This window comes from Coffea eugenioides, chromosome 9 (genome assembly GCF_003713205.1).
Source record: "Coffea eugenioides isolate CCC68of chromosome 9, Ceug_1.0, whole genome shotgun sequence".
NCBI classification, from domain to species: Eukaryota; Viridiplantae; Streptophyta; class Magnoliopsida; order Gentianales; family Rubiaceae; genus Coffea; species Coffea eugenioides.
In genome coordinates this window covers 21,366,609-21,380,493 of record NC_040043.1, presented here as the reverse complement: position 1 = coordinate 21,380,493, position 13,885 = coordinate 21,366,609, and the positions used below count along the sequence as shown (strand labels likewise).

At 34.6% G+C, this 13,885-nt stretch overlaps 1 protein-coding gene across 7 annotated transcripts; it reads right to left on the bottom strand.

The window, feature by feature from the left end:
- Positions 1-1,040: 1,040 nt before the first annotated feature.
- On the bottom strand, positions 1,041-10,330 carry LOC113783236 (L-cysteine desulfhydrase-like). Of its 7 annotated transcripts, none has more exons than XM_027329312.1 (6): positions 10,183-10,330; positions 8,237-8,294; positions 8,100-8,140; positions 5,004-5,122; positions 4,306-4,357; positions 1,041-2,997 (listed from the first exon to the last, which is right to left on the bottom strand). In XM_027329312.1, the coding sequence occupies exon 6, from the start codon at positions 2,795-2,797 to the stop codon at positions 1,442-1,444; it is 1,356 nt and encodes a 451-aa protein (XP_027185113.1). In that variant the 5' UTR covers positions 2,798-2,997; positions 4,306-4,357; positions 5,004-5,122; positions 8,100-8,140; positions 8,237-8,294; positions 10,183-10,330; the 3' UTR covers positions 1,041-1,441. The 7 variants fall into 7 exon arrangements, with proteins under 7 accessions (XP_027185113.1, XP_027185114.1, XP_027185115.1 ...); XM_027329313.1 differs by having other exon boundaries at positions 1,041-2,889; XM_027329314.1 differs by lacking the exon at positions 4,306-4,357.
- Positions 10,331-13,885: the final 3,555 nt, after the last annotated feature.

Here is a 13,885-nt window from a genome sequence, read left to right as displayed (position 1 = left end):
TCCAAAATACATGTTATCAATCATATCTCAGTAATTGATTTTTCAACCGTTGTAATTCAGCAGCATTTTTACGAAGTGTTTTGCATCATAAAGGTTACAAGGCCATCATACAAACAGTGCAACTGTAAAGCCATAAATCAAAAACCGGAAGAGAGGTGTAACAAGGCCCTTATCCATGATTATTCATTTATTCTAGGGCAGTTACACAGAGTGCCTACTAAGATCTACAAATGCAACACAGGTTGGTGTCTATATGGCGAATTATGCTGTAAAGATATGCTGCTTCAAATAGACAATTTAACAACAGATGAACAAAATCAATCGTCAAGTGGCCAGAGATCTTCCTTAAGTTATTTAAAACATCTAAAACAGTTCCTAAACAATGAAAACATCTAAAACAGTTTCTAAAACAATGAAAAACATCTTAAACAGATTCTAACGCAAATATCTTCTTAATGATATTAGTATGATTTCCGACCCATTAAAATGTCCATACCAATCTAAGGATGTTGAAAATGAACAACGAAGTAGTCATTAGTTATACATCTTTCCAATTAGGTCCGACCAAGCATTCAGAGAAGTGTAGAAGAGACGATAAACAAGACAAACAGGAACTAGATTTAATTGAGAGCTGTCTTCCAAATATGAAAATGCTCATAAGTTGGAACTGCTCCTGTGTTTGGCTCTGTTTGAAGTTAAATTAGCAAAATCTTCCAATTTTTACGAGCTAGGACACCTTAAAGTGTATATTTTTACATAAATCAAGAATCAAATTGTTTGTGTACATAATTCATTGGAATTGACATATTAACCCGCACACATATGCACTCGTTACTTTCCTTCCACTGATTATTTATTCATTTTTAGACAGAGTACAAGAAGAAAAACATGTTCTCATGATAACCACACCCCAAGAAGACGAGGGAGGCAAGGGGCTCATCATTTTCAACCACATCAGATACCTAAAGACGTCAAATCGGTTTCACAACTTCTATTTGCAAGACTTTTACTAATAAAGAGTGAATAATATCGTGCAGAAATTTAGTGTTCTCAAAACGAGAAGTGAATACTCCACAGCTTTCAAACTTAGGCAGGCCATACAATTGTAAAACCCCATGGCATCATATTTAAAGAAGCAGAGTTATTTCAGCAGGATTAGCTGACTCTACCTCATATGGAAGGAAACGTGTAGAGTGAAATTTAAGAGAGATGGAATTATAGACTTGATAATAAAGTTATCAAAAGTTATTGCTAAAATTTAACACCAGGATAAAAATCAAAATATACCCCAACTATTGCCAGTCACTAATCAGATCACTTTTTACTAAGCGCTTGGAAGGATCATGGCCTCAGCTCTTCAACGTTTATTGGACAAGCAGATGTCCAGGCAGACAGAGACTAAGAACAACAACAAATGCCCATGATACAGACCTCTTCATTCTTAAGGCAGGTCGCTGCACGTGACTCCATCTTTGACAAGCTGGTTAATGGCATCTCTCAACTTGAGATAATCATCCACGGTGTTGTAAACTTGATGAGAAATACGGGCATATCCAGCTACTCTACCATCCCAGTTGTCCCCTCCAATCTCCCCGTCTTTCAGGGCCTGGTAATAAATAGGGACCTCTACTTCAAAATGGTCCCGCAAATGAGTCCTCAACTTTAATGCATCATCATCACTTGAAATCCTCAAACTCGAAGGCAAACCAACCATGGCCATGCTGGGACACATCTCAGGAGGAGATCCAAGATGAGTGCCCCACGCTCTGGCCAACAATTCCCCCATTCTTACAACGGCATCATGGTTCCTTTTTCTAATGCCAGCAATACCACCTTCAAATCTATTGACGAAATCTAAGACATCTGGAACGACCAGCTGAGAACTGTAGTCTCGCGTGCCAATCCAGGCACTCTCTATTGCCAAGCCATTCCCATATTCATGGGAGACTACAGGATGGTGCAAATCAAGGGCTATAGGGGACTTTCTACAGTACAAGAAAGCAACGGAGGGCGGACAAAAGAACCACTTGTGCAAGTTGCTGACATAAAAATCAGCCCCAATTTCTTTAACATCAACATGAACGCTGCCAATGGCATGGGCAGCATCCACAAACACCTGCTCCACACCTTCTTCTCGGCAAATCTGAACCAATTCACGTACGGGAATGACGACACAGGGCATTGACGTAATGTGATCAATAATGGCAAGCCTAACTTTCCTACCGTGGGCCTTACCCATGGCCAAGCCTTTGCGAAACTCGGCAATGATTTCCTGGTCAGAATGGATGGGAAAGGGAAGCTGGACCACAATGACGGAGCCACCGGCGCGGGTGACATAAGCCTCGATGGACTTCTTGACAGCCTGAAAGGCGCAGTGGAGCATGACAACGGCATCACCCTTCTGAAAGCGGCCCTCGGCAAAGGCCCAACCAACATGTTGAAGGACAATGGCAGCTGCAGTGGTGGCATTGTCAACGATGGAGACCTCATCAACGTGGTCAGCATTTATGAGGGACGTGATGAGGGTGCGGGAGCGGAGGATGCCGTTTTGGAGGTGGTTGAAGAAGAAGTCGTCGGGTTGCTGTAGGAACCGGAGCTGCCACCGCTTCTGAGCAGCGATGATGGAGGCTGGACAGCTGCCAAAGGAACCATTGTTAATTCGAGCAATACCCAGCTGGTGGTGGGCAAACTCTTGCCGTATTTCAGAGTCAGATATGAATGAGGATGGAGAAGACAACTTGAGTTTCTTAGGAATGTGGTTGTGATTGTGGTCGCCGTTGGCTTGGGGGTCTTCCATCTGTTCTCTCTTTTTCTTTTTTTTTTCTTTTTCTTTTTTTCCCTTTTCTCCACCACCCACCTTCTCCTTTTTGGGGTTCCTTGGGCTAGTGGCTGTGCAAGAGATAGGATTAGGGTTTTCTGGTGCAACAGAAATCACCAGAAACTATATGTTTTCTATCACTAGAAAAACATCCCATGCAAGGCACGTGCACCTAGTACCTGTGCAATTGTTATTTTTTTTTAAAATGTTATCTTTATATAATCGTGCAGTAGTAATGATATTTGATATCATGCATATATAATTTGGTAATACACAGTATTTTAAAAAGGTTACAAAGTCTGCAGTACCAAGAAGCAGAATAACTGGAAACAAAAGTCTTTAATGAGTAATCCAATACAGCAGTCAGTTGCTTTTTTTCCTTTTTCTTTTCAAGAGTCAATATCCATTACCTATTTCTCACTTGAAGTTCTACTTTTGCATCGCCGTTTTCAAAGCTTATAAACTCATAAAAGTCCAGAAATCTATAGACAAATTCAGCTCAAAATTTATAACTTCAAGTGAACATCTCTCAAGGAAACATTTCTGATGCAATTGATTAACGTCTGACAAAGTAAGACAAACATCATTTATTCTTATAACATTAGTCATATGTCTAAAATTCACTATCTAAGAACTATGTATCAGAAAAAATTGCCTTGCTGCTCATCTTAGACAGATCCATGTTACAGTTAAATAGATCTCTTGTAAAAACCAATGACAAAAGCAAAATCCTTCAGTTGAAACTGTCCTAAACTGTCCTAGAGGTTTAGGATCCTAGAGGTTTCAGGCATACTACAATCATAAGAAATTAAAAACAATTGGAAAGAAAAGAATAAACAACTTATTCCCCCGCTAAAAAAAAGCTTTATTCAACCTAAGTCCATCCAGAAGATTACTACATATGGTTTCTGACAGCAAGCAAAATTCATGCAACTAAATAATAAAAATATATCATGAACTGAATATCCTGACTATTCATTATGTTCTAGACAACAAAACCCTGCAGTTTATTTGACAACACCATTACTTCCTAATCACATTTCATTTAAGAGTGAACTGAGGCTTTAGTCAATCACTAATCCGAAAAGAAACAATTTTCTCCAGCCAAATCCCTTCACAGAAACTACTCGAAGTAACCAAACAAACCACATTGACAGCCACCAACACCAATGACAAACGCTACAAACTCCAAAACTCTGCTAGTAAGCGTTCCCATAACATCCCACAAATGCCTAAAGTTTAGCAAACAAATGTATTCACAATTTCAGTCATTCTCCTTTCTCATTGAGGGATTTTGCTAATGGCAGGTAAAAATCAGTTAATTTATCATAGTTAATAATATGTACAACAATTGTAACAAAACCAACATGCAAATGGTAAAAGGGATAAAAAGGTTTCATGACACACACACACTCTCTTTTTCAAAAATTACTACTCATAGAGGATTAGGTATATGATAATGACTCTTCCAATTAGAGTTAACAAACCTCCATGTCCATTATCCCAGGTCTTATGGTATGTTTTGCAGTAGCTGGATCACTGAAAAACATACAAGTAGAGAGCAGAAGTCAACGTGAAATATAAAGCAGAATAAGATGAAGATATTGACTGTGTCTGCATAGGAGGATATTTGAAATATTTACTTTAGCACTTTTTATGATGTGATGTATGTGAGATAAAAGGTGATTGGGAAGATAAAGAAGGTTGATTGAAAAATGTGTTTGTGAAGCAAGGAAATAATTTTTTGCAAATAATATGATATTCAAACACACCCAATATTCCACATTTCAAGTTTGAAGTATAAATGTTTTTGCTGAAACGAGCATAGTCATTTGTCAGGTATTCAAAAACCCCTTCTACTAAATATGGATGGGAGACGTAATTAATATCAAAATAGGAAACTGCAGCAAAAACGTGTTACCAAAAACAGAACAAATCTGATATTTAATTCAGAATATTTGATACTTTTCAGTGGTTACAGGTTTTTGAAGAATAGGATCTTTTGTTTATGGAACAGATCTTGTTCGAATTTATTAAATTATATTTTGTATTCACTCAAGTTTCTTTTATGCTAATGCAGTAGCAGCCTTTCCAAGTTCATTTACATTATTTGATGTCCGAAATATCAAAGAAGATCAATAGAAGAAAAAGTGAAATGAATGAACATAGTAGATTTATAAATTACCTATAGAATTCTCCAACAAAGAATCTGAAGCGCAAAAGCCTTTCACAAAGTTTTTAATATATATCTTTAATTTTTGGATCAGTTTCAAGCGTGAACTTCATCAACTCCTCATAGCACTCCTACAAAGGCAAGCAAACATAAGAAGTCTCAACATTTACATGTCCTGAGCATTGAAAATATCACAAATTAGATGGGAGTATGGCTTTAGTTTTTTAGAAAAATAAAGCACATGTACTTTTCGATTGCAAATATGGCTTAACTTCAGAAATGACAGCATGTGAGAAAATAGTGGGATCCAATTCCAATTTAGGGGTCTACAAGTTAAATAATCTGTCATTACCAATGATGAAATTAGAAAATGTTCATTATGGTGATCATTTTCAAAACTTGCATAGCCATACAAGAAAGGGAAAATCGTTCAAAATGTCCCTCACATTTTGCAAAATGACTTTTTTCATCCCTCACTTTTAAAAATGTATTTTTACGTCCCTTACAAATTCACATTGGTCAAATTTGATCCCTATCTAGGTTTCCGACTAATTTTTTGTCGAAATCCACCATGTGTCTTGCACATGATCATTTTTTAAGGACAAAATTATCAAATCAAAATTTACATAATCCAATCCACAATCTCTCACATTTCACAAAATGAATTTTTTTGTCCCTCACATTTCACAAAATGAATTGTTTCGTCCCTCACATTTTACAAAATGAATTTTTTCATCCCTCATATTTTACAAAATAAATTTTATCTCACATTGTTCATGTGTATGAATAACCTTTTTTTAAACTAATGTATATATCTATTTGATCTCATCTGAACAATACGAATAGCATGTAATATATCTTTATTTGATTTTGCCTGAACGTACTGTTCAGGTGAAATTAAAATAGATATATACAGGGGTTTAAAAAATTGTTAATTTTTCACTTATGGTCATTCCTTTTACTCGAAAATTGAAAACAAAAAAAGACATTTAATTCTAAACATTATCAAGTGTTTATATTGAATTAAATTTAGACAAAAAATAAACAAAGGAAAAGTATGACAAAAAGAAGTAAATAATTGACACTTTCAAATTTTAAGATACTCATAAGGCAAGAAATTCAACTGTTGGTGTTAAAGGTAGCGAGTAAAATTTCAGATTTAAACTGCAATTTGTTAGCATGACTATAGAATTCGAATTAACAACGATTAATTAGATGGTCTTATTAAACAACTCAATAAATGAATTATTACCAAAATAGAAAAGGCTACAAACATTGAATAGATTCACATGGTGAAATCATATATATATATATATAGGTTTAAAATAAAATTATTAGATTTAAATCCATATATATATCGATTGAATAACATATGTACAACTACAATTAGTCTATTTAGGTGAAATCAAATAGAGATATATTACATGTTATTTGTACTATTCAGATGAAATCAAATAGATGTATACATGAATTTAAAACAAAAAAAAAAAAACCATTCGTACACATGATCAATAAGAGATGAAAAAATTCATTTTGTGAAATGTGAGCGATGAAAAAATTTATTTTGTGAATTGGAAGGGACCAAACAATTCATTTTGTAAAATGTAAGGGACTATAAATAAATTATATAAATTTTGATTTGACAATTTTACCCTTTAAAAATTATCACATGCAGCATGTGTTGAATTCCAGCCAAAAACTAGTCAGAAATCTAGATAAGAACCAAATTTGACCAATGTGAATTTTTAAGTGACGTAAAAATACACTTCTAAAAGTAAGAAATGAAAAAAGTCATTTTACAAAATGTGAGGGACGTTTTGAACGATTTTCCCTAAAAGAAATAGTCAGAAATTCATTCTCTAAAAAGTTACCTTAGAATGTAAGAATATGATCTTGCTGCTAACAAAATTACTGTCCAGGAGATGATGAATAAAAACAACCCAAAAAACTAAACCAATGGACAAACCGGTTGGCATGAAATGCTCTAGAAAGCATTTGCAAGGTTGTTAAGTCAAAAATCAAAATGCAAGGATAACATCATAATGCCAAATGTGTGGAAAAAAAAGGAGGGAACTTCATTGTTGGAAAGTTGAAAAATTTTTCCAATTCCTTAAAGGCAATTGTCTTTTTGAATGCATGCTCAAGACAATTTCTCATCTAGTTATAAAACCTCCATTTTTAATTTTGTTTTCAAGCAGGAGAGGAATGACATTTAAGAAGCAGAAAGAGGGAAGGGGGGATTTAAAATGTGTGTGCCTAACCTATATATACAAAACTATCAGGTCAAGTAAACGGGAAAGCACTCATACCACTCCTTGTTTGAGTTTTCATCAACTAAAGCTCATTCCTTTTATGGTTTATTCTCATTATATATTATAAACTTCATAAGTACTGGAAAGACATAAAATTATTGTTTTTGGAGCCAAAATTTGATCCAGGATATGGTCATTTAAGTTGTCATGTACCTTTTAGATATTCCCTATCTTTAAGCCACACATATATATCCTCAAAATGACAATTCCATGAAATAACAGAGCAATATGTTTCCAGCAAATTAACATGACATACCTATCTTTCACTTTCTCATCAGGCATCTAGTAGTTTTTCCACCACATTGAATTCAATCAAACACTTATAAATTGGAGAAAAAGAAATACCCTCAGCACACAAAGTAAAAAGTGACTCTGGGACACCAAAAACATGGAAGCACTGTGCCATAAAATGAAACTGCAATGACATTGAACTTCAACCAAGCAAGGCTAAACTAATTGAGACCAGGACTTGTACCCAAAACCAAGTAGGCTTGTTAAGGAGGTGAACAGATTTGGTAAATCTTAGGATGATTTTGACCAAAGGAAATATTTATATCCACGTGCAGAAAATACCCCAAAATATTCTTAGACACATTAAGTAGAACAAAAACTATGCAATGCAAAATGATTTACACATGTAGATCTAACGTGTGTGCAAGAAAAGAAACAACTTAAAATTGACAATATTACATGAAAGTAACCTCAACAAAAAGCAAAAAAAAAAAAAACAACTAAATGATTTGTAACAGCAAAAAAGTAAAATTTAAGCAACTAAATATAGCACAAAACCCAATACCTCAAGTTTTTTATTATGTTGATGGCACGAGACGAAAGAAACTGCAGTTTATTGGAGGGGAAAAAATTTAATAAATAAAAACTTGAAAACCAAAACTGAAAATTAATCAATATGAGCAAGGAAAAAAAGGATTATACCTTGTAGCAATAGCAGATACAAACTCATCCCATGACAAACAGAAGACGCTCAAAGCTCCTAAGAAACAAATTTGGCAAAGTAAATAATGGGGAAAAAATTAAACCTAAATAGATTGGAAATAAATAGCAAAAGAAATATAGAAGCATAAAACAAAATAATGAAAGAATAACTACCTGAATCTGTTACTACAAAAATTGAAGAACACATAACAAAATCATATAATTAGGGAAAATCCTAATCTACAACGAAATTGGAAATATATGAGATCAGATCTCAATCTAACAGAGCCATAGATGCACAGACTGCTTCTTCAATACTGTAAAGAAGAACAACAATGAAAACCCAAGTTTCTTAATTACTTAGATATTTAAGAAAAAATCATAAGAGAAAAATATGCAAAACAGAGAATAGGAGAAGATATTTGAGTAAGGAGTGAAGAAAACCAGGAAAAAATGTAACAGAAGAAGGATATACGATCTCTGAAGTTTGGTTTGTGAAGAAAAGTAGAAAAAAAAATGGAAGATGAGAAGGATAGCTGAACTCTGAAGTCTGAACACAAAAAATAAAGTAAATGGGGTAACAAATTCCAATTTTTTACATCATTAAGGAAAAGAAAATTGAGGATTAGCATCCACAAAAAAAAAAGCTAGTCATTTCTTTTAAGGTATCATCTGGAAATTAACTAAGATAATAGTCATTAGTATCCAGGTCTAGAGACGCAAAATAGGATCAGAAAGTCATCAAAATTTTAGGCAGGCAATGCAAAGCAAATTGTAGTAGACATGAAATTCCATTAGTTGGTTAACTTCCCAACACAGAATATAATACCAAATCTACTTATCATGCACTTTGGGCAGAAAAGAAACCAAGTTGTTTTTTTTTCTTTTTATGTTGGTAACTTAACTAACTTATATAGGTTTACCTACCACAACCAGGACCTTCCGGGGACCCTTCTTTCTTTCCGATTTTTTCTCAAAGTGAAAACCTCTGTTGTTGTTTCATAAAATTGATTGATTCGAACTCAATTATTATAAGAGACTAACTCAATACAGACAAAAGTGAGGGCAGAAAACTCAAACCATCAAAATGCCGTAAAGACTCCAATTGACTTTATAAACTCACTAGTATCAAAAGCTATACATTCAGTTAAAAAGCTTAGAAATAAATGCTCACAGAAATGAAAAATCATGATAATCAACTGCTCTGAGCCTTTAATTTAGTTCTCTCTTAGTAATGAAACACGTATCAAGTGCATCCGCAGAAACAATTGATTAAAACAGAAACAGGAACCATTATAAGCCTTGAGCAAATGAAAGCCATCAAAAAAATTATTAAATCACCCCCTTGCTACTAAAATTGTACCAAACTAATACACAATGTCAAATACAGCACTGCAACCCGTAAAAAATGAAAAAGAAACGTTGCCACAGATGAATACATAAACCATTTGGGGACTTAATTCGTTTCAATGTCATAATCCATTCAGGTATCAAAATCGCACAGACTTTTTATTTCTCCACCACAAAAATAGCCATTACAGAAAATCAACATATATAGAACAACAAAGGATTTGCATCTTTAGAAACCCAAAAGAAAGGAGGTAATTGAGCGGATATCTCAAACAATCCCAAAAGAAGAAGGTGATTTCACCATAACTCAAATAATACCCAAAATTTTCGGTAGAAATTTTTGGACAAAGGAATTAGGGAGAAGGAGAAGGTACTTGCAATATCTGAAAATTGGGGAAAATTAGAAGAAAATGAGAGAAAATTTACAATCGGGCAAGAAGAGGTAATTGCAGGAATAACTCAAACAATCCCAGAAGAAGAAGAAGGCGATTTCACCCATAATTCAAAAAAGTTTGGGCAGAGATTTTCGGCCAAAGGAATTAGAGCAAGAAAATTGACGAAATTTAGGGAGAAAAAGGAGAGATGAAAGAACCTACCTTGTTGTTGCAGAGAGTTGGTGGAGAAATTTCACCTTTCGCAACCCACGCACTCTCGATGAACCCTTGTTCTTTGTTCTCTTTTCCAAAGTAATTAAAAGAAGCAGGGCACAGTTATCCGATTAAACCAGCAGTCAAGTCTATGAAAGGCCAGAAACGGCCAGTGTATAACAAAATGTTTAGATTAAGTGCTACAGTGTATTAAAAAAAGGGCGGTGCAACGGCACGGTTGGTGGGACCCGGGGAGAGGCTAATTTCTCGTTCAAAACGTTTCTCATATTTTATAAAATAATTTTTTTTATCCTTCACTTTTAAAAATATAATTTTACATTCTTTATAAATTCACATTGATCAAATTTGATTCCTATTTAGATTTTCAACTAGTTTTTAGTTGGAATCCGCCAGGCTTCTTGCACATTATCATTTTTTAAAAGCAAAATTATCAAATCAAAATTTACATATTTTGATTCATAATCCTTTATATTTTACAAAATAAATTTTTTCGTTCCTAACATTTTACAAAATAAATTATTTCGTTTCTCACATTTCACAAAATGAATTTTTTCATCCCTCACATTTTTCAAAATGAATTTTTTGATCCCTCATTGATCATATGTACGAATAACCATTTTTTTAAACCCATATATATACCTATTTGATTTTATCTGAATAGTATGAATATCATGTGATATATTTGTGAGGACCCGTAAAATTTCTCTTATTTTATTTTATTTTTTTCCGCGTGCATTTTCCTTACTTTATTTTGTTATATTAATTTTTCAGAAATTTTTATAAGTGAGTATCATTTTTAAATCATTTTCTTGGTATAAGTTATTACATGTTAAGTTTGAGGTGCGTTATGGACGTGGGACCCGCTAGTGCGATTTGTGTGATAAAATTTTGACGACTAGATGAAGTTTGGCATTAAGGGATATTATTTTACAAGGTGTTAAGAGATAATTAGAAATTAACTAGATAGATTAACCTTTGGTAAACAAAGAGATGAGAACAAAACCCTAAAAGCCAAGTGTTGTGAAACTATTGGGAGTTGAATTTTGACCAAGGTTATTTAACTTTTCTAAAATCAAATTTTGACCAAATTGTTTTCATTTCTTTCTCTAACTTGGCCAAACCAGTTGAGAGGAGAAAAGAGAGAAAAACTTCATCTTGCATCTTCAATTTCTTCCACAAATCTTGAGTTACAACCATTAAAATCTCAACTTACTCCATAAAAGTTACTTGCTAATGAGGATTAAAGGTGTTGGTGGAGTGATTTTGGAGGAAGAAACTCTAAGTTTTTACCTTTCTTGAGGTTACTAGGTAACTTTCCTAAACAAATCCCTTTTTACTTCTAATACTAGCATACTTGTGGTTGGAGTTGCAAAATATGTAGTTTTATGAGATATATGATGACTTGAGGTGGTGATGTGGGAAATTTCAGCTTTATGGTAAATTTCCTGCTCTTATTTGATGCTTGAGCATTAGCCTTAGATTGATAGTTTTGTTATGTGTAATATTGAGCTTTTATATGCTAGTTTTACTTGCCTACGAAAAATTTCAGTTTGTGTGTATCAATTTCAGATTATGATTCTGCCCTATTTTTGGACCCAAACTGACCTGCATATTCGTCTATGATAAAGGCCGAATCAGCTCTTGCTCAAAACATGAAAGTTGTAGGAAATTGAGTTAACTATCTATCTGTAAAATTTCAGCTCAATAAGAGTACTGTATCTTGTGAAATGACTAAAATACCCTTGACTGCCCAAATGCCCTATTTCACGGACAGTTTTCTGTTTTCTCTGAAATTTCAACTTTTGACCTTGAAAATGCAAGAACTGGGTGTCGATGTCTTAATAAGAAATGTAGGTCTATGTCTTAGCTTCAAAATGCCATAAAATGTGCCTCAATCTGATAAGTTTAGCTTCAGTTGTGACTAAAATACCAAAAGGTGAGTGGAACTTGATGATTTTAGAATTTCCTTTGCTTGACATAATATTCGTGATCTAAGGCTTGGACTTGAGTAAGAAAACTATCTATGATGGATGAGGAGCTTGATTATGGTTGGTTTTTGGAACTTTTATTTGGTGATATATGAAGGGTTTTGGGGTTGTTCGTGTTTTAGAACCAACCGTTACTTTTTCCATCCCGAAGCCACACTTTTGTATCCTTGCATTCGTAGTTTATTCGGATAGGATTACGACTCGTAGTCGAACCTCAATTATACATTCCGTTTACCAGGTTTGTGGATTTGGGAACCATAATTATTTTATTTTGGTTATTCTTAAGACGAGTCGGTGATCAAAGGTATACTTGAGAAGGAAACTTTTGAAGTCCTTTTGCTTGACTAATGAGTATACCACTTGCATGACTTGTTGCTTACTTAATTACTTGTACCTGCAATTCGTTACTTGAATGACTGTAATATCTGTTTATTCTGGACGAGACGAGAGTGTATTTTATCGCACTCGTCTCTCTTGCCTGTGTGACTGTTTACTGTATAAACTGGAATCTGTTACTATGCATGACCTGATGTCGTTTAAAGGTGTATCCGACGATCTTCCTGTTAAACCTGAGCTCAACCCCATGGGAGTCAATGGAATCGAGCCAACAAAGACTTGGTCGAGGAAAATTAACAAACCATAGGGACTGTTCCTCGGGAATCTTTGGGTATTGAAAATTCTAGATTCCCGGTATACTCGAATATTACCACCACTGTTCCTGTTGAGGCGTTCGGACCAGGTAAGGGGTATGTTTGGTGGACGGAGTTTGGTGTAAAGTAGTGCTCTACTGGACTGGTTACTTTACTTGAAAGTTGACGGAGTGTCAACTACTACCTGATCAAGCTCTGGTATCAGAGCTTGGTCTCCTTGAGATTAAGCTCAATCCGCTTAGGAGTAAAAATGACAACCAACAATACCATGTTCTTTGAGGGACAATCTGTAACTAGACCTCCTATGTTCAATGGTTCAAACTATGTGAGTTGGAAGGAAATGATGATTATCTTCTTACAATCTATTGATATTGAGCTATGGTTTATTGTCAATGAAGGTCCATTTGATGCCTCTACTATTGATACAGAGACAAACAGGCCTAGACCAAAAACAAGAAGGGAATTAACTGCTGAAGATAGAACCCATCTCACTCTTAATGCCAAGGCGATGAACTTACTGTACAGTGCTTTAGACTCAAACGAATCTGTTAGAGTCAAGGGCTGTAAATCTGTAAAAGAAATCTGGGACAAATTTCGAGAAATACACGAAGGAAATGAAAATGTGAGAGAACAGAAGAAGTCTATTCTGGTCACGAAGTATGAATCCTTTAAGATGGAACCTCACGAAAATATCGACAAGATGTATTGCAGATTCAATGATCTTATTAAGGATCTAGAAGTTCTTGACAAAGATTACTCTCTAGGTGAGAAAAACAGAAAAATTCTGAACGCTCTATCAAAGGATTGGGAGAGCAAAATGACTGTCATTGAGGAAGCCAAAGATCTAAACACTTTATCTATTGAATCCCTTATAAATTCACTCACCTCTTACGAGCTAAAACTCAAGTCTAAGGTGCAGGAAGAAGAAGACACAAGAGTTAGAAAGAGCATTGCTCTGAAGATTTCACAAGAAGAAGATGATACAATCTCTCTGGATGGAGATGACATGAAAGGTGATGATAGTGACATTGCACTCATCACACGAGACTTCAA

Excerpts from the sequence above, each read along its gene's own strand:
- LOC113783236 (XM_027329312.1), bottom strand. The coding sequence starts at position 2,797 with ATGGAAGACCCCCAAGCCAACGGCGACCACAATCACAACCACATTCCT.